The sequence below is a fragment of the Phoca vitulina genome, unplaced genomic scaffold (assembly GCF_004348235.1).
Source record: "Phoca vitulina isolate PV1807 unplaced genomic scaffold, GSC_HSeal_1.0 scaffold27, whole genome shotgun sequence".
NCBI lineage: Eukaryota > Metazoa > Chordata > Mammalia > Carnivora > Phocidae > Phoca > Phoca vitulina.
Window position 1 is genome coordinate 12,954,122 of NW_022589730.1, and position 22,178 is coordinate 12,976,299.

At 43.7% G+C, this 22,178-nt stretch overlaps 1 protein-coding gene across 1 annotated transcript; it reads right to left on the reverse strand.

Moving 5' to 3' along the window:
• Window positions 1-413: 413 nt before the first annotated feature.
• On the reverse strand, window positions 414-13,484 carry SERPINB5 (serpin family B member 5). Its single transcript, XM_032422919.1, has 6 exons — window positions 13,317-13,484; window positions 10,447-10,584; window positions 8,454-8,571; window positions 6,129-6,271; window positions 3,357-3,524; window positions 414-806 (listed from the first exon to the last, which is right to left on the reverse strand). The coding sequence occupies exons 1-6, from the start codon at window positions 13,482-13,484 to the stop codon at window positions 414-416; spliced, it is 1,128 nt and encodes a 375-aa protein (XP_032278810.1).
• Window positions 13,485-22,178: the final 8,694 nt, after the last annotated feature.

Consider the following 22,178-nt stretch of genomic DNA (forward strand, 5'->3'; position numbering starts at 1 on the left):
ATGTACCAGTTTCTTTAGTCTTCCAGGGAAGTGAGAATGTCTGGAACATTCTGTATCCCAGTAAAGGAAGATGAAGCTCTAAAAGCCTCCAGATCCTCCTTACAGGAATTTTCGTTGTGGAAGACTGCATTCCTGCGCATGACCCTAGATAATCTGGCAAGTAATGAATACATATTTTTCATCTACTGTAACTCCTTTTCATTAAAAGCATTGTAGTTTATGGCGGGGGGCAGGGGTGGGGAGAATAAAAGAAAGGATTGGAAAAGAAGAGCCTATTAGTGTGAGGGTTACACATGTCAAGCACCAGCTACTTCCTGATCCAGCAATATTAACAATTATTGTATTTAGAAAGTGATTCTTTGGATGCAGAGTTTACAGAAAAGTCAGGTGGGACTTAACCTGGGCTCTGCCACTTAAGGAGAACAGAACTTGCCAAAGAAAATGATGTTTCGCGTTTTGTTGTGCCTGATGATGTAAATAAATGGGTGGTCGGCATTGAATTCATCCTTGTGTTGCAGGATTCGCGATCCTGGCACCTCTATGGAATCCCCACCATCTTCCGTTATCTCTAAGCACACTCTGTGAATAACATTGGAGAGGGCCACTCCCTTGGTCTCTGACATTCCAGAGAAATCAGATGTATTCTCATTAAAGATATTTTTCAGCCCTAGGTTTTCCAGACTAGCTTTGGGATCAACAAGCTTTTCCACCTTAAATTTTGGAATGGAGAGTTTGACTTTGGCGTTGGCCATGGTGCTGGGATTGGTCCACTGCAAGAGTGTCTCTGAGTTGAGCTGTTGTTCAATCTGAAGGACCCAAAGGAGAGGAAATTACTTTTTTTATTATTCCCAGTTGTAAAAGACCCTGTTTGATTGAAAACAGAAAGCGCCATTGTGAACCCAGTTTTGAAGCAGCGCAGATGGGCCACCGAACATGGAGTCAGTCCTGTAGTTTAGGTATGTGACTAGTTTTCCTTACCAAAGATGCACCCAGCCACCCAGCACCCCACCCTCCAACAATGGTCACTTTGCATGTCTGAGGGCATTTCTTTGAAGCTGTAGAGAAGAAATGAACGCATGGATGATGTTGCATAAATAAGAGTGAAATAAACATAAAATGAGAAGGGTTTTTAGACATGCTATTTCTTGAATGCTTATTTTAACTTCTCTGCCAGGAAATCCAGAATATTCATGTACTTGGTATGGCATCAAAATTAGTAACGTAAATTAAAGCTAAAGTTGCTCTTTCTAAAATGAGAACTTGAACTGTCTATGGTCATTCTTGAAGACCCAAGGTGATGAATGCATCCATTTCAGTTGGTGGTTTTAGAAATGAGAGATACGCAATGACACATAAAATGGTTTAGTCATAAAATTCTTCATTGAGCAAATCTTAGATTGCTCCTTGCCCAGCCAACTCCCCACTGGCTAGCGGAGAAACATGTGCAAAAGAGAATGACAGTACCTTGACTGTTACTATCATGGGGTCACCCCGCACTGAAGTTACTCACCTGAAACCCCATAAAAGTCCATAACACAGCAAGGTCACAGAGTGGGCACAAGTTTGTTTGTTTGTTTTGGTTTTAGTGGGGGAGGGTCCCCTTGGATTCTCTTGTTAATCTACAATGATTATGTTTTCAATGATTACTGTTTCATTTACAACAAATTATTCAGACCAAAAGATTGCCATAAGTAACTAGAATTTTTGAGCCAAAAGCTACCAAAAGGTATATTCTCTTGCCCGCTTATTATCTGGGAATGAAGAGAGGGAAGAAAATTCATCCCTAACTCAAAAAGACTACTCAGAGGGAAAAAAGCACTTTTTTTCTTCCATTATATATGTGTTATGTGTCAAATTGTACTCCCACCCCAAAATCAATTCATATGTTGAAGTCCTAACTCACACTGCCTTCGGATGTGACCTTATGTGGGAACAGCATCCTTGTGGGTGTCATTCAGATGAGGTCATTAGGGTGGGCCCTAACCTAATATGACCAGTGTCTTTATAAAAAGGAAAATTTTAGACACAGATGCACACACACAGGGAGAAAGCCATGTGAACACAGAGGCAAAAACTGAAGTGACGCATCTCCAGGCCAAGGAAGGCCAAAGAGTGCCAGCCTATCTCCAGAAGCTGAGGGAGAGGCAGAGGACAGAGTCTCCCTCACAGCCCCCAGCAGGAACCAACACCGTGAGCTCAGATTTCTAGCCTCTGGAACTGTGAGAGAATAAATTCCTGTTGTTTAAGCCCCTGAGTTTGTGGTACTTTATTATGGCAGCCGCAGGAGACCAATGCTACACGTGTTCTTGCATTTTCCTGAGACCCAAGAGATCAGTTTCTTCCATTCTATACTGTAATCAGGAAAAGTCTGGTATGAGGGTATTTCCCATAAGGGAAAGTGCAAGGACCAAGGAGAAAAGAGACCAAGGCATGGAGTGGAGTGAGAAAGAGCAGTGAATAAAAGAGCAATGAAGGCCAGTGATGGAGAGAATGTAACCATCATTAAAGTAGCAAGTGGGATGGAGACTGACTTAGACCTAGATCGTCCCCGGGAAAGTCAGGGAGTAACTGAGGCATGCAATGAAGCAGGTGATCTCTGGGTTCCTCAAAGAGCCCATCCTTCTTCCTGGCTAAGGGCCGAGACCCGGGTGGAGGGGAGCTAGGGAAGCTGGGGAGTGAGGGCCAAGCAGGGGAGCAGGTGGCCAGGGCGTGGCTGGATGGGTCTGCCAGAGCAGACAGGAAGCTAAAGCACCATTCACAAGCAGATGAGCCTCTACTTAAACCCCGAGCCTCTAATAACCTACAGAAAAGATGAAGCATAATAAAATCTCATATACGTGTATGCATTAAAAGGGCTTTTCAAAACCCATAGCATGTGCCACACAAAGAGTGAGCCCTAAAGCAAGCTGCGGACTCTATGATAATGTGCTGATAACTGGCTCATCGGCTGTAACACTAATGCAAGGTGCTAGTCATAGGTACCCGAGGCTAGATTAAGAACACAGATTCCAACTGCCTGGGCTCCAATTCTGATTCTACATGCCACTGACAACTTATGTGACTACGGACCAGTCACCTCCCCTGCTGTGCCTCAGCTTCCCCGGTCAACAAGAACACAGTGATAGTTTCCAATGCACGGACAGGCCTGTTGCGAGAAACGAGTGACAAGGAGCACGTGGGACCTCACAGGTCCTGGCTCCTCACAAGTGCCAAGTAAATGTTGGCTGTTTTCATATTAAACAGAAAGACCCGGAAAGGACTGCGAGACCCTTGTCACGGTCGCACACAGTGCTGGCCGCACATCTTCGTGGCACAGCAGGTGGCACCTTTGTGTTGAACCCCGCCTCCCTCCTCACCTTCTCCAGGCCCGTGGACTCATCCTCCACGTCATTGGGTAGCAGAATGAGCATGCTGAGGTGCTTATTTTGAAAGGGAATCTCTATGATCTTACAATTGATACCATCGACGTTGCCCATACAGAACGTGGCCTCCATACTCATCATCTGCACTGGTTTGGTGTCCGTCTGTAAGAGGAGAAGAAATTTTGACCGCTTGTTTTTCAAGTTACAAGCACAAGCATAAATACACACAGACATTTGTTCTTGTTATAGTTTCAGGCCATAATGGCGCAGTCCCGCATCTGGACCCAAACCATCACAGACTAGCCCCTGAAGAGTTTATGACTTCCTTTGAAAAGTTATTCACATGCCTCATAATTCCAATCTATTTCAGGAACTAGACATACTAAACTTGCTTATATTAAACATTAAAAATAAGGCAGTATGACTGAAAACATAGGGAAACTTTGACTCAGTCTTTATAGATGCTCATAATTACAAGCTCCTTAAGCCATTCCTGGTGGAGCTGACTTGAAAGTAAGTTCTAGTGCAAACCACGCATCTCCTCATGCAGCTTTTTCTGCTAGAACACGTAATAGAGAACACTCAGCATGTAGCAGGACAAACATCACATTTGTTTTGTCCTCTGTTATCCTTTGGTTTTGTCACCCTCTTCCTCTACGGCCAACCTACTGGGATCTGAGCAGATGAAGAGTCTGGGTTAGAGTTAAGAACCTCGGGTGTTAGCCTCAAACGTGACATAAACAGATGCCATGATCTTGTGCAAGTCACTTAACTTCTCTGGGCCTCAGCTTCCCTGTCAGTAAAATGAGGGAATTGGACCTTTCAGAATGACTGCTACCTCTGGGGAGGAAGAGAGAAAGACACAGGAGAGGGTGGGGCCACACAGGGCAGTGTATCTGTTGCTATATTTTTTTCTTTAAAATATCTGAAATAAGGTAAAATATAGAGATTTACAAAGCTGGTTGTTGGGTACATCGGTGTTTGTTTTAATACTTTCTATAGTTTTCTGTATGCTTGAAATATTTCATAATTTTTTAAATGGGAATATTAAATAACAGAATTTTCTTGAAGTCGCTTCCAGTTCCACTGCCTTCATCGCTTCTCAGAAAAGGGCCTTAGTGCCCAAGCTTTTCTCTCCAGGTCCTTTCTTCTCTCTGTCCCCATTAATACTTGACTTTGGGTCTCTACTACAAAGACACTGATTCCCTAAAGGAAAATTAGTTCATACTCAAAAGCAAGAGACTGATCGTAATTTAGGGTGACTTCTTATTTCAATCTACACCTCCCATGGGATATTTGCCTGTTAACTAAATCTCGTTTAGGGGAGGTTTCAAACTTCATAGCAGGTCTAGGGGATGATATGGCAGTAAAATTTTTATCTGGGATCTTCAAACAGTAAACTAAATTTCCCCCGACACCTCTCTCAAGCAAAGCTAGACCATATTTTACTTTTTGTAACACCTCTATTTCAATACTTGTCACATGGTTAGAATATTTATCTATGTGAGTGTCTTTCCACCCCCCACCCCAACTCGACTACTTCTGTCAAAGCAGAAACCATGTCTTATTATCTTGGTATATCCCAGCACGTAGTAGTTGCTCACTAAATATTTGGTTGATAGATAACTAAAGACTTCGATTCTATGTACAACCAGAAACATAACTGTGAGAGAAAAACATACTACTTTTGAAATTAACTGCTGGTTCTTCCATTTATTTCTCTTAAAGAAGATATAGATTTGTCTAAAAATCTCCATCAAGTTAGACTGCTAGTCATATGAATTTGCATATAGTCGTGGCCACCAAAAACCATCATCGATTTCACTTATCAGCACAGAATATGGATATACAATAATCCCATCTCTTGAAATCAAGAGACGTATCTTCTGAACACCGGACTAAATAAAGACTATTCCAAGAAATGTGTACGTGTATGTGTGTGTGTGTGTATTGTATATATGTGTGTGTGTGAATTCACCTTGTCTGAATAGGCACTATACTAAACTTTTAATAATATAACTTCATCAACTTAGTCTACCCTTAAAGGAAACACCATGGGACCGAGGGAAAAGTTCAGTAACATCAGTGGAAAAGTTCAGGGGCTATAAAAGCAAAGCAAAGAAAACAAAAGAAAAGTTTGCTTTCAAAAGGAAGGCGGATCCCCACGCAGGCTTGAGCAGTATTTTACTGCTTGGTTAGATGAAACACGGCAAGATCAATGACATTTCAAATCCTTATTAATTCTCTTCCTAGAGTCTCCAGGATCTGACATGACCCACCTTTACGACTGAGTCACAGTAAAGGAGTAGCACACATTCCTCCTTCCTTCCGCCCTTCCACACTTTGCTAGATGCAAAAACTACACGTCTGGGGCGCTTGGTGCCAAAGCCCATACTGCACTCCTGACTATCACCAGGTGTGGATCGGGTCCCGGGCTTGCCCTGCGGCCGCTAGGACAGACACCATTAACAAACTGTTTCGGGTTTTGCTTACACATAACTTAGGGCCCCTCTGCCAGGCCTTTCTAGGGAGGAGAGCCAACCACCAGCAAAACAATCTAACCATTCTGGAAAAGAGAGCGAGTCTCTGGATCATGGTTCTCTGTCTACCACCTTCCTCCCAGCCGTTAGTCTCAGGATAGGCACACTACCCACCTCCCGTGCCTCAATTTTCCTCACTGGACTGAGTCCCTATGGTCCCGTGTGTTGCTCTAATTTTTCAGATCGATAGTTGGGAGGCTCTGACGTGCTGCTCCCCTCCCCATACCTTGTTGATTCTGAATGGGCATTCTTTGGTCTCGGATTCAGGAAATTTCTTCATCCACTTCCCAACGAAGTAGGCAGCATTAACCACGAGGATTTTGGTCTGGTCATTGACGCTGTTGTCAGCCAAGATGTCCTCAAAGCGGCCTGCAAACAATTATAGGAAACCCCAGATTGCACCTGTCATTCTTCCAAACCACATCCGGTCTCCACACACACGTCCGCTCGCGGGGTATTTATCACTGTTGGAGCCACCCGCCCAAGGTTTGATAGCCCACATGCCTCCTTTCAGAAGGGTTTCTTTCTCCCCCTCCCTCTTGCCACGGGAGCACTTAGCAAAGAGACCTAGCAGGGAGAGAGCAGAGGGGAAGGGAGGAAAAAGAAAGGAAGAACAGGAAGAAGAGACCCACGAGCTACCACTTTCAAATGTCTACCCTGTGCCAGCTAGCGTGCTAGAGGTTTCCTGGGCAGGGTGTCATGTATTTCTCCCCATTTTACAGATGAGGAAGCTGAGACGTGGTGGTGAAGTCACTGGCCCAAAATGACACATGAGCAAGGTCGGATTCAGGACTCAGAGCTGAGTCTTTCGGACTCCACAGCCTGTGCTCTGGAATGAAAATGCACGAGTGTAATTTTAACCTTTTCCCGTGCACTACCTCACAGTGATCCTGGAAGGCCAAGATCGTTATCCCCATTTTATACTTAAGGAACCTGGGGCTCGGGGAGGCCGAGCAGCCTTCCCGGCTCACTGGGCTGGAATGCTTGTTTGTGCAGGACTGCACTGTGCTCTTGACCCTCTAGCTGGGCTCGCCCTCCCCAGAGGGCCCTGGCCCGGACGCGGGCTAGCATCAAAGTCAGCAGGGTCAGTGCTGCAGAGATCCCGTCCCCAGCAGCCCCAACAGCTCCCTGAGGATAATGCCTTCATAAAACGGAGGCCTCACATGTGAATAACACTGATGTTTTTTCCAAGGGATTTTCACGTACCTAATCCCCAGGATGTTCCCACTGTGGCTCAGGGCCCACTCCACAGACCTGTGACATGCGTGTGCAGGGCCCTGTTCTGGTTTCCTGCTCCTCTGTCACCACATTGAAGTCCTTAATATGTTTTTTAATAAAGGACCCTGCGTTTGCATCTTGCACTGAGCTCATGTAACCAGTCTTGCCAATGTTACATGACGGGTTGAATACTAATCATGTTAAGGAAGGAACTGGTAGACCAGACAAGGAGGGGAGCCAGTAGGTGGTCGTTTCAACTTAAATCTTGAGCTTCCGACTCTAAATTCGGAGGACTTTTCAATAACCTACCTTCTCCAGTAAAATCTTAAGTTCATGAAGATTTTTTTAAAGGCCCATATAGAGAAAATACAATTATCTGGCAATTCTAGAAGCAAAACTGTTGGTACACAGCAGTTTAAACAGCAACTGCTTTTTGCTTATAAATCTTTAAACTGTGCTTAACCTGGTGTTAGTTTTACCAGTTTTTTCTTTACATATGAAGGCAAAGAAGCATCATTTCAATATCAGATATATACGTACGTATACATCCGTGTGTGTGCACGCAGAGCTATCATACACTGTTTGTTACCCTATAGATCGAACTTGATCCTCACAACCACCATGTAAAAATTAATCAGGTAACACATGCCGCATTTTACAGGTCAGTAAACTGAGGCTCCCTACCCAAGGAACTCAGTTCCAAGTGGCAGCATCTGGATTTGAATCCAGGTTTTGAAGGACTCCAAGACCAAGGCCTCTCCAGGGTCTCACTCTGCAGTTGCTGCGAGGACTCTGGCATTCCTGAGTCAGCACCAAGACAGGCTCCCTCTGGCCACTCCCACAGGAAGCGAGTCTCCCTTGCCTGAGAAGTGTGTCCCTCCCCAGACCGCAGCAGCGGAACTGAAGGTGGCCTCAGAGACCAAGGTAAAGCCCAAACCCTTCGTTTCCAGATTGAGAAAGCAGCCAGTGACTTGCCCAAAGCCACCCTCTGTTAGAGACATAGCTGGGAGCAGGCATGTGGAGGCTGACAGCTCACTGGGGAGCACAGCAAGGCGGATGGAAACGGAAACACCAAAAATAAATAAATAAATAAATAAAAACACATTTTAAAAATTTTAAAAAGAAAAAAGAAACTGAAGCACCACGAATTCCTGCCAAGTGTAAGATGATGTTGGACATGCCCAGGAATCCATCCGCATGTCTGAAATGGCTGGAAGGGCAAGAATTTAGCTTGTCTACTGAAAACATCCGAGGAAGCCTCCGGATGTTCCAGTTTATGCTTAGCAGAAAGATTCATGAGAAGACAGGGTCCAAGTAAGGAAAGGATACTTGCCATCCGTGAGATCCTTGATTGACTGGTTGATCTGACCTTTTGTTTCTTCCAATTTATCTTTGAAGTCAACGGTTTCCATTTCCTTTGCGTAGGGTCTCTTCGTAGAGCTGATGAACTCCTGAAAAACATCCAGTTCTTAAAATCACAAAGTACCTAAAGTCCATAGTCAGGCCATTGCGACCTTCCATGATTCTAACTAAAGGATTTCTAAGTGTCCAGGTTGGTGAATACCCTTTCAAAATCAGTAACACTGTACAAATGGAAACTTCCTGGGGAAATCAATGAATGTTCTTTGTCTGAAGTGTTTCATTTCTTCAATTCTAAGGAATATCAATTATTAAATGCCTCCATCAACGTAGTAGCAGCTTTGGGGGAAAAAAAGAAACACTACATTAAATGTATGCAATAATTATAATATGAATTCCAACTTAGAAACATTAAAATGTGCATTATATATATATATATGTATATATATATCCTAGAATAGAAGAAATGGGGGCGCCTGGGTGGCTCAGTCAGTTAAGCGTCTGCCTTCAGCTCAGGTCATGATCCCAGGGTCCTGGGATTGAACCCTGCATCAGGCTCCCTGCTCAGAGGGGAATCTGCTTCTCCCTCTCCTCCCCTCTCTTGCTATCTCTGTCGCTATCTCTGTCTCTCTTCAAATAAATAAATAAAAATCTTTAAAAAAAAAAGATCTCGACTAGAAAAACAAACGGTACAGCATAAAGTAGTAAAACTATGGTAAAATATTTAACTGGAAGTCTACCTTTTAGATGTGGAAAGCTTGCAATTCTGATCATGCAAACACAAATGGAATCAACTCTATATTACTAAAGTAGAGAAAGAACCTCTATGTAGCCATCAAAGATGTTGGCTTTGTTTTTCAAATACAGATTTTTTAAAAATTATGATATACTCTGGGGTCAAATGTAAGGATACTACAGTGTACTTTATATGATTCCTTCAAGAAACAGCTGAAATTAAATTCCTAGAGCTACCTTGGATAGATGCCCACATGACCAGCCTAGGAAAGCAAACAAAATCAATTTGTAACTAGTTCATGCAGTTGCTATTTTTCTTATTGATTTTGAGAAACATCAAGAGAACATTGTGTGCATGAACAAATGAGGTAGAGAATTTAAAATGTTGACCCAGGCCACAGGTCCTGCTATTTAAGGAGAAAGAGTTTTAACTCATGAGCTGTCTTGCATCTACAGAGATACATTGACTAAAGAGTTAATACCCCCATTCTCTATTCCTCTCAGTGAGGAAGCTAGGAGGAAGGGTGAGATGAAGGTGTGTTTGAGAGGAAAAAGGGAAACCCACAAGCTTCTCTATATTTTGAGCCATAATGTGACTGCAATGCAATTCTAGCTAGATGTGATTCCCGCTATTTGCAGCCTCCCTGTAGAGGCTGCTTTTAGACAGTCAACTTGAGCAATGGAAGCCTGAGAAAGGTAGAAGGCCCCGCCAGGACCCCCTACTCCCTGGCTGAATAAAAACAGCCCCATTAGGCGACCCCCCCCTCAAAATATCCACAAGCCCTAGCTAACCCATGGGTTACTTACACCCAGACTCAGGTACCCACAAGAGGAAAATTCCGTACATTCCATACTTCCTCACCTGCCCCTTAACTACAGCCCCCAACCACTGCCCCATGGCAGACAGTCTCTTCCTTGCTGTCCTGCCCGCCACTCCCTTGCGGTGTATTCAATAAACTTCTATCTCCTTTGTTCCGCCTTGTGTGAATGCTTTCACCACCCAAGCTGCCAGCTTATACCCGATTGGGTTGCCCCACATTTGGTGGCCCACCTATCTGATTAGGAAACCCCCCACATTCTCCGTTAGGACTGATTTATTTTTGATAAGCCTGAAATCATAAACGAGCATCCTAGAAGTGAATTTCACTGACAACAAAGTTGTGGGTCTAACCATGTGAAAATGTCCCTCCTGATAAAAAGGTGAATGGTGCTACTTGCTTTAACCCACTTACTGTAGAAGGATTCAGAGATTTGTCTACATAGAGCCGTTTGATTAGTTTCAGTGAGTAAAAGGAACTAAGTTTGTTCACATCCGATGTTACTGTTTGAAATCCAAAGGGTACGTCTTTGATATTTTCAAAATGAAGGACCTGTGAAGAGAAAAAAATGCATTACCCAGGAAGCATTGCCTCTTCCCACTGCAGTGGCTACAGGGCAATGGTCTGCCGCTGGGGGGGGGGGGGGGGGGCAGTATCTCCCTGCTCAATTGTCCCCATAAAGGGAGGCTTTTCAACCTGAGTATTATTGGCATTTGGGGCTGGATAATTCTTTCTGGAGTGCTGTCCTGGATATGGTAGAATGCTTCGCAGCATCCCTGGTTAACTAGGTGCCCATAGCGCCCCTTCCTCCATTTGTGACAACTAAAAATGTCTCCAGGCGTCTCCAAATGTCCCTGGGATGGGAGGGGGGGCAGAACTGTCCCCAGTTGAGAAACACTGCCATGAAGATAGTCTTCTGTTTGTTCAACTATGGGGAAATTTTGCCCATTCTTCAAGTGATGCCTCCAATGTTCATAAAGAAGGCTTTCTGAACTTGGTAAAGAATAAAGCTGGGTTATAATGTCTATCCAATTGAGACACAAGAAGAGAGAGATGAATACCAAGAGAGACAATCATTAGGCAGGTATCAGATTCGGGGATAGAGGTGTCTCCAGCCAGGGTCTATCTAGCCCCTTCGGTTGCTCTAACCAAGTGTGCTGATGCATCGCCGTTGGGAGGCGGCCACCATCCATGGTTGGCTGCACTTGGTGGGCTACAGTCACACAGCCCTGCCTTGGAATCCCAGCCTGTACCCACTAGACATGTAATCTTGCCCAGCTCTTCAGAGATTCACGTTCCGCTCTGGAAAAGGGACTGAGAATACCTACTTTTCTGAGTTGGTATGACCATTACAGACATTGCATGTAAAACACCTAAAACATCATATGGATTCAGAAACATTAATAATTATTCTTATAGTAATACTGGAAGTCACTTAAAACTAGGATGCTGTCTTCTGGAAGGCTTGATTCCTTCCATTTTGTTCCTAACTTTTCTTTTGTTCCAACCAATAGCCCAGCAGCTCCTCTGCTTCATTGTGCCCCAAAACGTGATGTCAGCATAAGGTGATCGTCTCCTCACTCTTAAGTCATAATAACCGCCCTGGTTGCCACACCTCAGACACTGTCACTAAATGGGCACACCGTGCCGATGACTCAAAAACCTCAGTACAGCAGGGTCACATTGGCTGGTCCAAGTAGTGCAGCACTCTCACGCTTAATGACAGGAAAAAAGACCAGAAAATTAAGGAACCCAGGTAACCACTCCCAGGAAAACAATTGCAGGTACTGAAAAGAGCTTTATTATTAATATTGAGAACAGACCCACTACCAGGAAGTTCTCTTTACTATCCCTTCTCTAATGGGAGATGAGGAAGTAGGAAGGAGAAATGGGGTAGGGATGGAGGGGTGGGGGAGTCGGGAGTGAAGGACAGATAAGAAGAGACAGGTGTTCTGCCCACAACTGAAGTTTCTTTTTCAAGCCCCACTCAGTTTCGAGTGTAAATTCTTCATCCTGACTCAAATGATATTTTGTGGGTCATACTTTCCGGGGATTTATGGATATAAGAAGACATTCCTTTTTTAAATGCTTGTGAGTTGATGGAAAAAAAGATTCCGTTGAACCTAAAATGATCAACATAAAAATAATACTGGAATGGAAGTAGAAGCACATCTACCTACTATCTAAGAGGGGGAGATGGGTAAGGGGGTCAAAATTTCCAGGCATAAAATAAGTCATTCATGGGAATGTAATGTACAGCAGAGTGATTATAGTTAACAATTACTGTATTGTATATTTGAAAGTTGCTAAGAGAGTAAGTCTCAAAAGTTCTCATACAAGAAAAAAAAATTGTAACAATGTAAGGTGACAGATGTTAACTTGACTTACTGCGGTGATCATTTCACAATATACGCAGATACCAAATCACTCTATTGCACACCTAAAACTAATATGTTATATGTCAATTATATCACAATTAAAAATAATGATAAAATGAAATAAAGGTAAATGAATATTTAAAATGTAGCAACCTGGAAGATCACCTCATTTGAAGGTCTAAGAATTTTACAAAGCAAATAGTCAACCATAGCCAAAAAAGTAACTCTAGAAAAAATACACATGCACACACATACACTCGCATCTGCATATAACTATAAACATATATGGGGGAGGGGTGACATCATTTTAGTCCATTCTTCTCACATGGGATACTCAAGCCCTAGGGAGTATTCTGAAACATAAGAAAGCACAATCCGTCTTCTTATTCATCCCTGTTACTTGAAGGTAGAAAATTTTAAATGTTATTTCTGTACCAACGTAAGTGCAGATATATTTATCTAATACAGATATTACCATATTATAGGGTAGCATATATTATAGAGTAGAATGCAGTGGAGCCTACATCTTAAAATAAAGCATGATGCTGTCAATAAATTTTGTGCATAAGACAGGGGTTGTCTGCAGCGGCACATTTAACAAACACCATCTTGATTGATTCTTATAATGTAATAGGTAGACTTGCCGAAGGCCACCCATTGGTATAAAGATTGATTGCCTAGCAGGTCCCGGGTTCTCCATCACAACATGGTACTTGTAAATGTGGGTTGCAGGACAGATTAATGAACTTTCACATTTAAAGACTGATTAAGAGGGTGCTAGAAATAGCACAATTCTCAATGCTGAGCAATTTTCTCTAAGAGCCCCCATTCGTTTTCCTTAGGCACTGCCTATGTGTTCTAATAAGCCTGTTTGCACTCAAAGCAGAAACAAGGTACGGAGCTTACCTGTCCAATTTCATTTGCTGTGTCCCCTTTGGCACCTACTTGAGCAAGGGACAGAGAGGTGGAGAGACAGATTGGAGAGAAGAGGACATTGCCTGCTGGCTCATTTTCACACAGTTGTTTGAACAGGTCAACTGCAAAGGCCGAATTTGCCAGTCGTAGAGCATCCATTGTGGGTCTGGAGCAAGTACAAGGATGAGGTTATTTCAGTTGACAGCTGACAGCACTGATGAAAATCAGTTGGTTTCGTTCACCAATTTTGTTTCAATTAGGATTTAGGCTAAACCATACAAAATTAACATTTTTGCAGATGAAAAACAGTCAAATCACAGCAGTTCTGTGTGGTTCAATTTAATATTTAGTTAAGTGTAATGTGTTGAACCGTGTCCCCCAAAAAGACATGTTGAAGTCCCACTCCTGGGTACCTGTGAATGGGATCTCATTTGGAAATAAGATCTTTGCAGATTTGGGCGCCTGGGTGGCTCAGTTGGTTAAGCGACTGCCTTCGGCTCAGGTCATGATCCTGGAGTCCCAGGATCGAGTCCCGCATCGGGCTCCCTGCTCAGCAGGGAGTCTGCTTCTCCCTCTGACCCTCCCCCCTCTCATGTGATCTCTCTCGCTCTCTCATTCTCTCTCTCAAATAAATAAATAAAATCTTAAAAAAAAAAAAAAAAGATCTTTGCAGATTTAATCAAGTTAGGGTTAAGAGGGTGACTGAGGTCCTTGTAAGAACAGGAGAAAAGACACAGAGACAGACATGAGCAAAGGGAAGATGATGTGAGGACACACAGGGAGAAGGCCACAGATAGCAGAGGAGGAGATCAAAGTGATGCTTCTAGGAACCCCAAGAATCACGGGCAATACCAGAAGCTAAGAGAAAAGCATGGGACAGATTCTCCCCTACAGCTCCCAGGGAGAGCAGGGCCCTGCCAACACCTTGATTCCGGGCTTCTGGTCTCCAGAATTGTGGGAGAATACATTTCTATTGCTTCAAGCCACACAATCTGTGGTACTTCGTTACAGCGGTCCTAGGAATCTAATACAGCCAGTAATGCCCTAGGAGGGCACCTAGCACATAGCAATATTGAATAAACACAGCTGTGCTTGTTTTTGTTGTGAGTACATACCTACAATGTGGAAGACACACCACACAAAGTATTAGAAGTATCAACTGAGTCCCTCCTTCTCTGAGTCTGCAATCCCTTTGGGGAGATACGGAGACAAATTAGTAGAATGCAGGGCTGCCTTTGCCATGTGAGCCATATGAGGAGTTAAAGAAAAGAGGGAAGGTGGGTTCAGCTAAAAATATGGAGCCTGGGGAAGTGAGTAGGCACCTAGTCTTGTCTGAGGACTCTTATTCTGATGCATATTCGCTAAGTGGTGTCCAGAGACCCCTGGCAGTCCCTAAGACCCCTTTAGTGGGTCCATTTTCAGGGGCACCTGGCTGGCTCAGTCAGCAGAGCATGCAACTCTTGATCCCCGGGTCGTGAGTTCAAGCCCCTTGTTGGGCATAGATTAAATAATTTTTTAAAAATTTCATAATAACTTTCAGACCTTGTTTGTCTTTTCATTTTCAATCTCTCACAAATATGCAGCAGTTTTCCAGAGGCTGTTTGATGTGTCTTCCCTTAAACCAAATTTTAAAGAGATTTGAAGACAATAAAAAACGTTACTCATCCTTCTGCAATTTTTTCCTTTAGAAAAGAGTTGTTTTTCATAAAAATATGTTATTCATGTTAATATGTCATGGTTATATTATTGTCATTTTTAATAAATTAGCAAATATTTCAAAATTTCTCCAGTTTTAATTTCTAATTGGGAAATACTGATAGACATATCTGACATCAAAAAAAAGAAAGAAAGAAAAACAGCTCTTTGGGATCCTCAGTAATTTTTAAGAGTGTAAAGGGGTCTTGAAATTTAAAAGTTTGAGAACTGTTGTTCTATTGAAAGGTCCACCTGTCTGTCCAATCCAGTAGTTAATGATCAAGCCGGAGGGCACCTGGGTAACTCAAGCAGTCGGGGCATAACCCTTTCTAGAACAGAGCGGAGCTACATGGACTCTTCAGGCTCAGCCTGAGCCCAGGACAGAATGTGTCTGAGGGCCATAGAATGATATTACTACCCCTGGCTGACTAGGGCACAGGCCAAGGCTTGAAGCATTCCCCCAAAGCCGTCGGGCACTGTGTAGTCACACACACAGACACAAAGAGCGAACATGACATTGAAGGACCTCTGGTAGGACACGCTCCCTGGTGTCAGACAAAGTATCAGCACTCAGGACAGAGGGCTTCCTGCCAACAGGACCTAAAGAGCTGTTAGAGTCAATGCATGAATAGGATCTCAATTGTGTACCTTCTACCTTAACAGAAATTCAAAATTCAAAGATACAAAAATAAGACCAAGGAATGGGCCCCTGGTCTACAAATATGTTTTCAGAATTCTGCCTTTTATGGGACATGTGGCTTGTGTGTAGGATGGATTCAAAAAGACTATAATATATCTCGGAGTCTGTAAAAGGAAATTCATTACCAAAAAAAAAAAAATGTTTTGTTGACCCGTTCATGCTCGCTTGTCATCTCCAATGACTTCTTCCGCTTTCATTTTTTTTTTTTTTTAAAGATTTTATTTATTTATTTGAGAGAGAGAGAATGAGAGAGACAGCACATGAGAGGGGGGAGGGTCAGAGGGAGAAGCAGACTCCCTGCCGAGCAGGGAGCCCGATGCGGGACTCGATCCCGGGACTCCAGGATCATGACCTGAGCCGAAGGCAGTCGCTTAACCAACTGAGCCACCCAGGCGCCCCGCTTTCATTTTATGTCCCCGATAAGAACAGCTAAGTGAGCTTAGGTCTGTGTTCTCACTGAAAACCTACTACAAGGTAACCTTCAATCTTACATTTCTCTGGGGCCCATGACCTTCTCCTCTCTCCTCAGGGTTGGGGTCTGCATGGATGACAGCCCATTCTCAGGCGAAGGAGCCCAGTATCAGGTGTGCAGAAGGCAATGAGATAGAAACGGAAGCATATGGGGTGTTTGGACCGGTAGGACCACTGCAGGGAAATTTAAAAAAACTTCACAAAAGGTTTGGGGAATCCATGTATACGGACTTTCAGGACAAGAAGTCTGGCTTTCTCCAACAGCAAATTTAACATTGACGGTGCGGACTTCATCTACAGTTAAAATTCAGCATGAGTTATTTCTCCATCAAAGAGAGATGCCTACATGAGCTATTTCTTCACCAAAGAGAAAAGCCTAAACCCAGGTCACTGGGAACTTCTCAAAGCTTTTACAACTTGAGGCCTAATCACATTAATACTAATATGAAAACATACCAACTCTGCTCGAACAGACATCAGCAGTCCTTCCAAGCATCTATTTCCCACCGTCCCGAAGAGAAATTAGAATAATTTTGCATAATCAATAACAAACTTTACTAAAGTTTGATTTCCTTCTTGTGTGTAAGGCCTTGGAGTAATCCACTAAGGGAATTTTGACAGCAAACTCCAGGAAGCGGATCGAAGGGTAAGGAAATTCTCATTTTGTTCAAGTGAAGCACTCTTCTTTCATGCTTTATAGCATTTGAAGATAAACGTAGTCTAAATGGTTCTATGTGAGTACAAGATCGTGGTGGTTTTTAGTACAGTTGATTACACAATATAATTAACACTGTGTTGCAATTCAAGTCTCAGAGTCAGGCCTCTGTTGGAAAATACAAATCAGTACATGTCTATCAGCTGAGGCTTCCCTGACAGGAGCAGACCCTCCCTTTCAAGAGTCTGTTCCTTTGCATGAAGAGTCCTCAGTGCGTGAGGTGTGCTTTCTTATCTGTGTGCTGACAAGCTCCTTTCCCAGAAAAGGTCTCCTTCGAGTTGGGGAAGGTCATGCAGCCCCTTCATATCTGAGGTCCCAGAGACAATAACATTGTTTGATGCTTGACAAAGGAAGCAGAAAATGACAGCACGTGGAAATTGCTGTAGGGGCAGTCACCAAGCAAGTAATCAATCAGACATTGCATGGTAAATCTGATCCCTTGCTTGGTGATTATTACCAACTGACCTAAAAATACTTAAGGCTGATCTGGTCTAAAGTAGCTCCAAGGGATGACTTTGGCCACAGCCAATTACCACCTCGCTGTGCTGCAAGACAAAACATGCAAACAAATCTTGGCAATGTTAGCAATACGAGCCCAGGAAAATGCGTCAGGTCCTACACGGACCATTTTGAGTAGTGAATGCTATAAAAATTATGCGTACAAGAGTAGAAATTAGAAAAGAAAAGAGTACAGATTAGCAAGTCCTACATAATAAATGTACATGTCTAATGACATGTGTTCAGAGTGTTAAAATCGCTGCAACTTTTTTGGTTTCACTTTTCACTTTGTTACAGAGAGAACTTCTTTCATTTTCATGAAAACCTTCTGACAATTATAACAAATAAAGAGAACTTCCATTACAGCTTCAACATAGAAAACACTACATCTTTTAGTCACTTAAATGTTTAAGAGGCACTTTTATGTTAACCAGAGAAAAGTGAGATGGAAATTTAAGTAAGAAATGCAAATGCAACAAACAAAAAGTTGTCAGAATGTATTGCAAAGTTGCCTGTTGTTTGCATTGAATCCTAAAATCATAGATCTTTCAAGTGGGACAAGATCTTGGAATGGATCTAGTCTGGCTCCTCCCCTTCATGTTACAGATGAGGAAACTAAGGCAGACAGAGATGAAGTGATTGTCCCAGGCCACTCACACGGGGAGTGAGAGTGGCAAATCCAGACCTTCATTTCCACCAGCTGCCGGCCACGTGCTCCCCACCACACCTCATCGCCTTCCCTCTCGGTAATTGTGTCTTCACTGGTGTGTATTCTCTCGGAAGTCTTCGGAGTTCCAAAAATCCTACATGTCCTCAATTACCCTTTCAGAGATACCCAGAGACTTTGCATGTTTTTTTTTTAAATACACACAAAACTTTTTTTACCATTTTCCAAGAAGCTCTTGTTCTCTTCCTGCTCTTTACATTGCAAACTATGAATTCGATATTGCTTTCATTTAATAAGCGTTAACTGGGGACCTCCTGTGTCAGGCACTGAGCTAGACATTAGGAAGTCACAAGTGAACACACACAGTTCCTGCCTCTGTGGAGCTGTCATGTGGCATGTCACGTGTGATGGTGTCCTTAGCACTTGGATGGGGGCACCAGTTTCTGGTGGGAGCCCTCAGGGGAGACAGCTCACTCACAGTACAATCTTAGTGAGGTCTCCTCAGAGACAGTTCCAAGTAAGTCACACAAAAGCAAGTCCTGAAGGAGAAGTAGGAGTTAGCCATGCAAAACTGTGTGCCAGAGAGAACGGACCCAATTCAGAGACTGCAGGGGGTCCCAAATGAGTGGAGCCACACACACTAGGATGTGCGCAGGGTCAGTGTGCTCACTTCTCTAGCCCTATAGCTGGTCACTGGCCCCTGCATAAAGATTCCTAATGTTTTTAATGCATCTAAGCCAATGGTCCTCAAGCTTTTCATCTATAGACCATTTGGATGAGATAAAGACCTTGTGGGTAGGTTGACCATATGTCCCACTTTGCCTGAGACAGTCCTGGTTTTTCTGTCTTGTCCTGAAATTAGCAAGAGTGCCCCTTTTGCTCTCAAACATGTTGTATTTGAACAAGATAATTTCACTCTATGTATAGATCCACTCTTCTACGCACATTTGCACATACAAACACACACACACGGCTATGTGCATGGTTTTTTTTCCTTAAAAACTATTTTTCACTGTGTCACATTATTGTGGATATCATTTAGCCTAGCTGGCCTCAGTTTACAGATGAAGAAAAATGTGGTGAAAAAAATCAGTATTTGGTCTAGCCAGTCCCAAGGCAAGGTCTTGAGAAACCTTGCCTATTGTAATAACTATAATGGAATGCCTAAAAACAGTCTCTGCTGTCTGCACTCACAAGAAGAGAAAGTCAGAGCCAGATTAAGAAAATGGGAGACCTTGCAGCTTCTGCAGTGTGAAAGAATCTCATGAGGATTAAGTGAAGTTTTGAATGAGTAGATATGCGTGAAAAGTGCTTTGTTAGCAGGAGAGAACGACGCAGCTATTAGTAATAAGGTCAATTGCTTAATTGCCAATGGCGGGGGAGCCTCTCCTGTGCTCAGATACTCTGTTTAGAAGCCTGATCTTGACCACTGAGCCTTCCCATTGCTGCCCAACAGTAAACTAGAATCAGGCTTGCCGTACCAGAATGACCAATTGCTCAGACTGCGTGCCTTCAAAGTCAAGCATAGGGATTGAAGTAGCAGAATTCAAGGCGTTAGGAAGCAAAGAAATAAACCCACTGAGTCATACGGAGAATCCTTTCTTCAGGCAGCATCCATCTCTCCACCCATCAAGGTACCCATCAAACACTTGCACACACTGGTGGGGACTGAGGTTTGAGACCCACCTGATTCTATTCAAAACCTCTTTGGTGATGTAGGAGTAAAGAAGTCGTTAGGAGTACCTGGGGGTTCATGGAAAAAGTCTACAAGCTGTGGGCTTGAAGGCCTGGATTCTACTTCATCTCCCCACTTATAAGCTGTTTGACTGTGGACACCACTTCACCTCTGTGAACCTCCATTCCTCAACCACAACGTAAAGGGCTGAGCCAGAGTGTGGCTAACCCCTCAGCTCTGTGAATCTGTACCTAATCTGATTACAAGCCAACAGAACAGCCTGGCCTATTAAAATTGATCTTTAGTATGATACACCTCAATGAAGCCATAAAAACCACAGTGTCTATGAGCAAGAAACTATGAACCAGCCTATTTGAAATGTTGCCCAAGAACACACATGTGAAATACGTAATATGTTTCAAGTGTCCTGAAACCCAGAAATAGGGAGAGAAAATATTCCCTGCCTGGAAGAATGTGGTTCCTAGTAAGCGAACACTGACTGGGTGCTTAAAAATGCCAAAAAGAAAAGTGGTTCCAAAATCAGACTCTCACCCAACCAGGAAGGTGAGCCAGACATTCAAATGCCTGCTGAGTCTCTCCAGGTTTCCAGCACCATGCCCTTTCTGAAACTAGCATTACAAAATTCATTTTGAATTCCCAGATAGGGCTGAAAAGGTCCTCAGAAAAACTTTCCCCTCCAGAAATCACTGTCACACAGCCCCACCACCACCACCCAAACCTCCTAGCCGTGTTATCTCTTCATACTTGCACCTCTCCTGGCTAAGTGATTTCGCTCCCTACACGGCATTCCTGGTTCCCAAAGGACCAAGAGCTCAAGCCCCCCGCCTGTCCTGGACAATAACCACTATGTCAACTTCCTTCACCACCTCGAAGCAGCTCAAATCATTATTTGGTTTTAAGAATCTTCCTGAAAAGAGGAATCACCAGCCCTACCACCGCACTTTGCTTACCTGGAGTCACAGTTATCCTGGAAAATGCACGGCAAGGGAAAAGGAAAGTGAGGGACGCGGAAGGACCTTGATGTAGGGGCAAACCCTCTGTGGGGCAGAGGCAAGGCTGGCTCCCCTGAACCGGCCCCACGCCCTCGGTGACCACTCCCAGCCCGCGCTCCCGCCGCCTCCCACTGCTGCACTCCCAGCTCTTACTCAGGCCTCTTGGCAGCTGGTCCATGAGCGAAAAAAATGATTCAGGCTGAAGTTGCTGTTGTCTGCACAGCTTCCAAAGGCCTCTGACGTGCTCGGGCAGGAAGGGCTGTCGGTGGATCCTGCCTTGGGCTAAATACATACATTCCTAGGTACAGAAGGGCAACCCTGGGAGGCCACGTGGGACCGGAAGATGAAATATGATATGAAATAGAAGGAAAATGTGATGGTCGTAATGATTCATACTTCTCAAATAGGGTGGTGCCCCAAAAAGCTCCCTAACCTCTACCTTTCCACGTCAACTGGGATAGCTCATCCTGCCTAGAATGCCAAAGAGGTACTACCAATTAAACAGAGCGGCGATCACAAAAGAAGAGGGTCTATAAATTAAATAAATTCTGCTTAGCAAAATATGTAATACCATTGATAGGACGAAGTGCTGGATGAAGCTCCCAGTGACTAAGATTACACAGCTCTGCTCTTTGCGGAGCCTGCTCTTTGCAGAGTCCGAATTTCCTGCCTCCCTGCAGCTCCTTCATTTAGTACGACCTATACCCTTCCTAGCAAATCTGTTCTCAGGAAAGTACCTGCAACTAAGCCAACTGGTTCTCTGCTGTACTCACCTAAGGTTCTCTATTGTTCGTTTATCACACACTTTCACGATCAGCTGTTTATTGCACAGTCTTTTCTATCCAGCTACGAATCTTAACGATAAAGACCAAGCCTCGTTCATTTTTGTAACACCAACCCTTGGTGCGGACTTGATAGACAGTATGCAGTCAATAAATGCTTGTTGTCTAAATGAATGAGAGCACCTCGTTCTGCCAAACTAAGATTGACTGATAGCTTCCCTTCCCCGGATGCCTGGTTATTATTAATCAGGATCAAAGTCATAAACTAAATGAGTTGAACTCTGAAAGTAGACTCTTAGGCATCAGTGGGGCAAGTGGAGGTAAGAAGGTCATCAGAGGGTGATGTGGGCAGGAAGCTTCTCAAAAATTACACTCTCCAGTCCTAGTGGGGAAATGTGGGTTTAGGGGCAGAGTCATTCCTTGGGAAACTCACAGTACCTCTCCTTGCTTGAGCTATCCCAGACAAAGCGCTTAACCACTCCAGCCTGTGTCCTCATCTGTAAAATGAAATACACATACGCATGAAGACACAATACATAGGATTCGTCTGGCACATGGTGTGTGCTCCCTGCTGATGGCCGTTACTATTTTACCGCTTTGCCGGTCCCTCAGGCAGGCACAGGCTCAGGGAAGACTC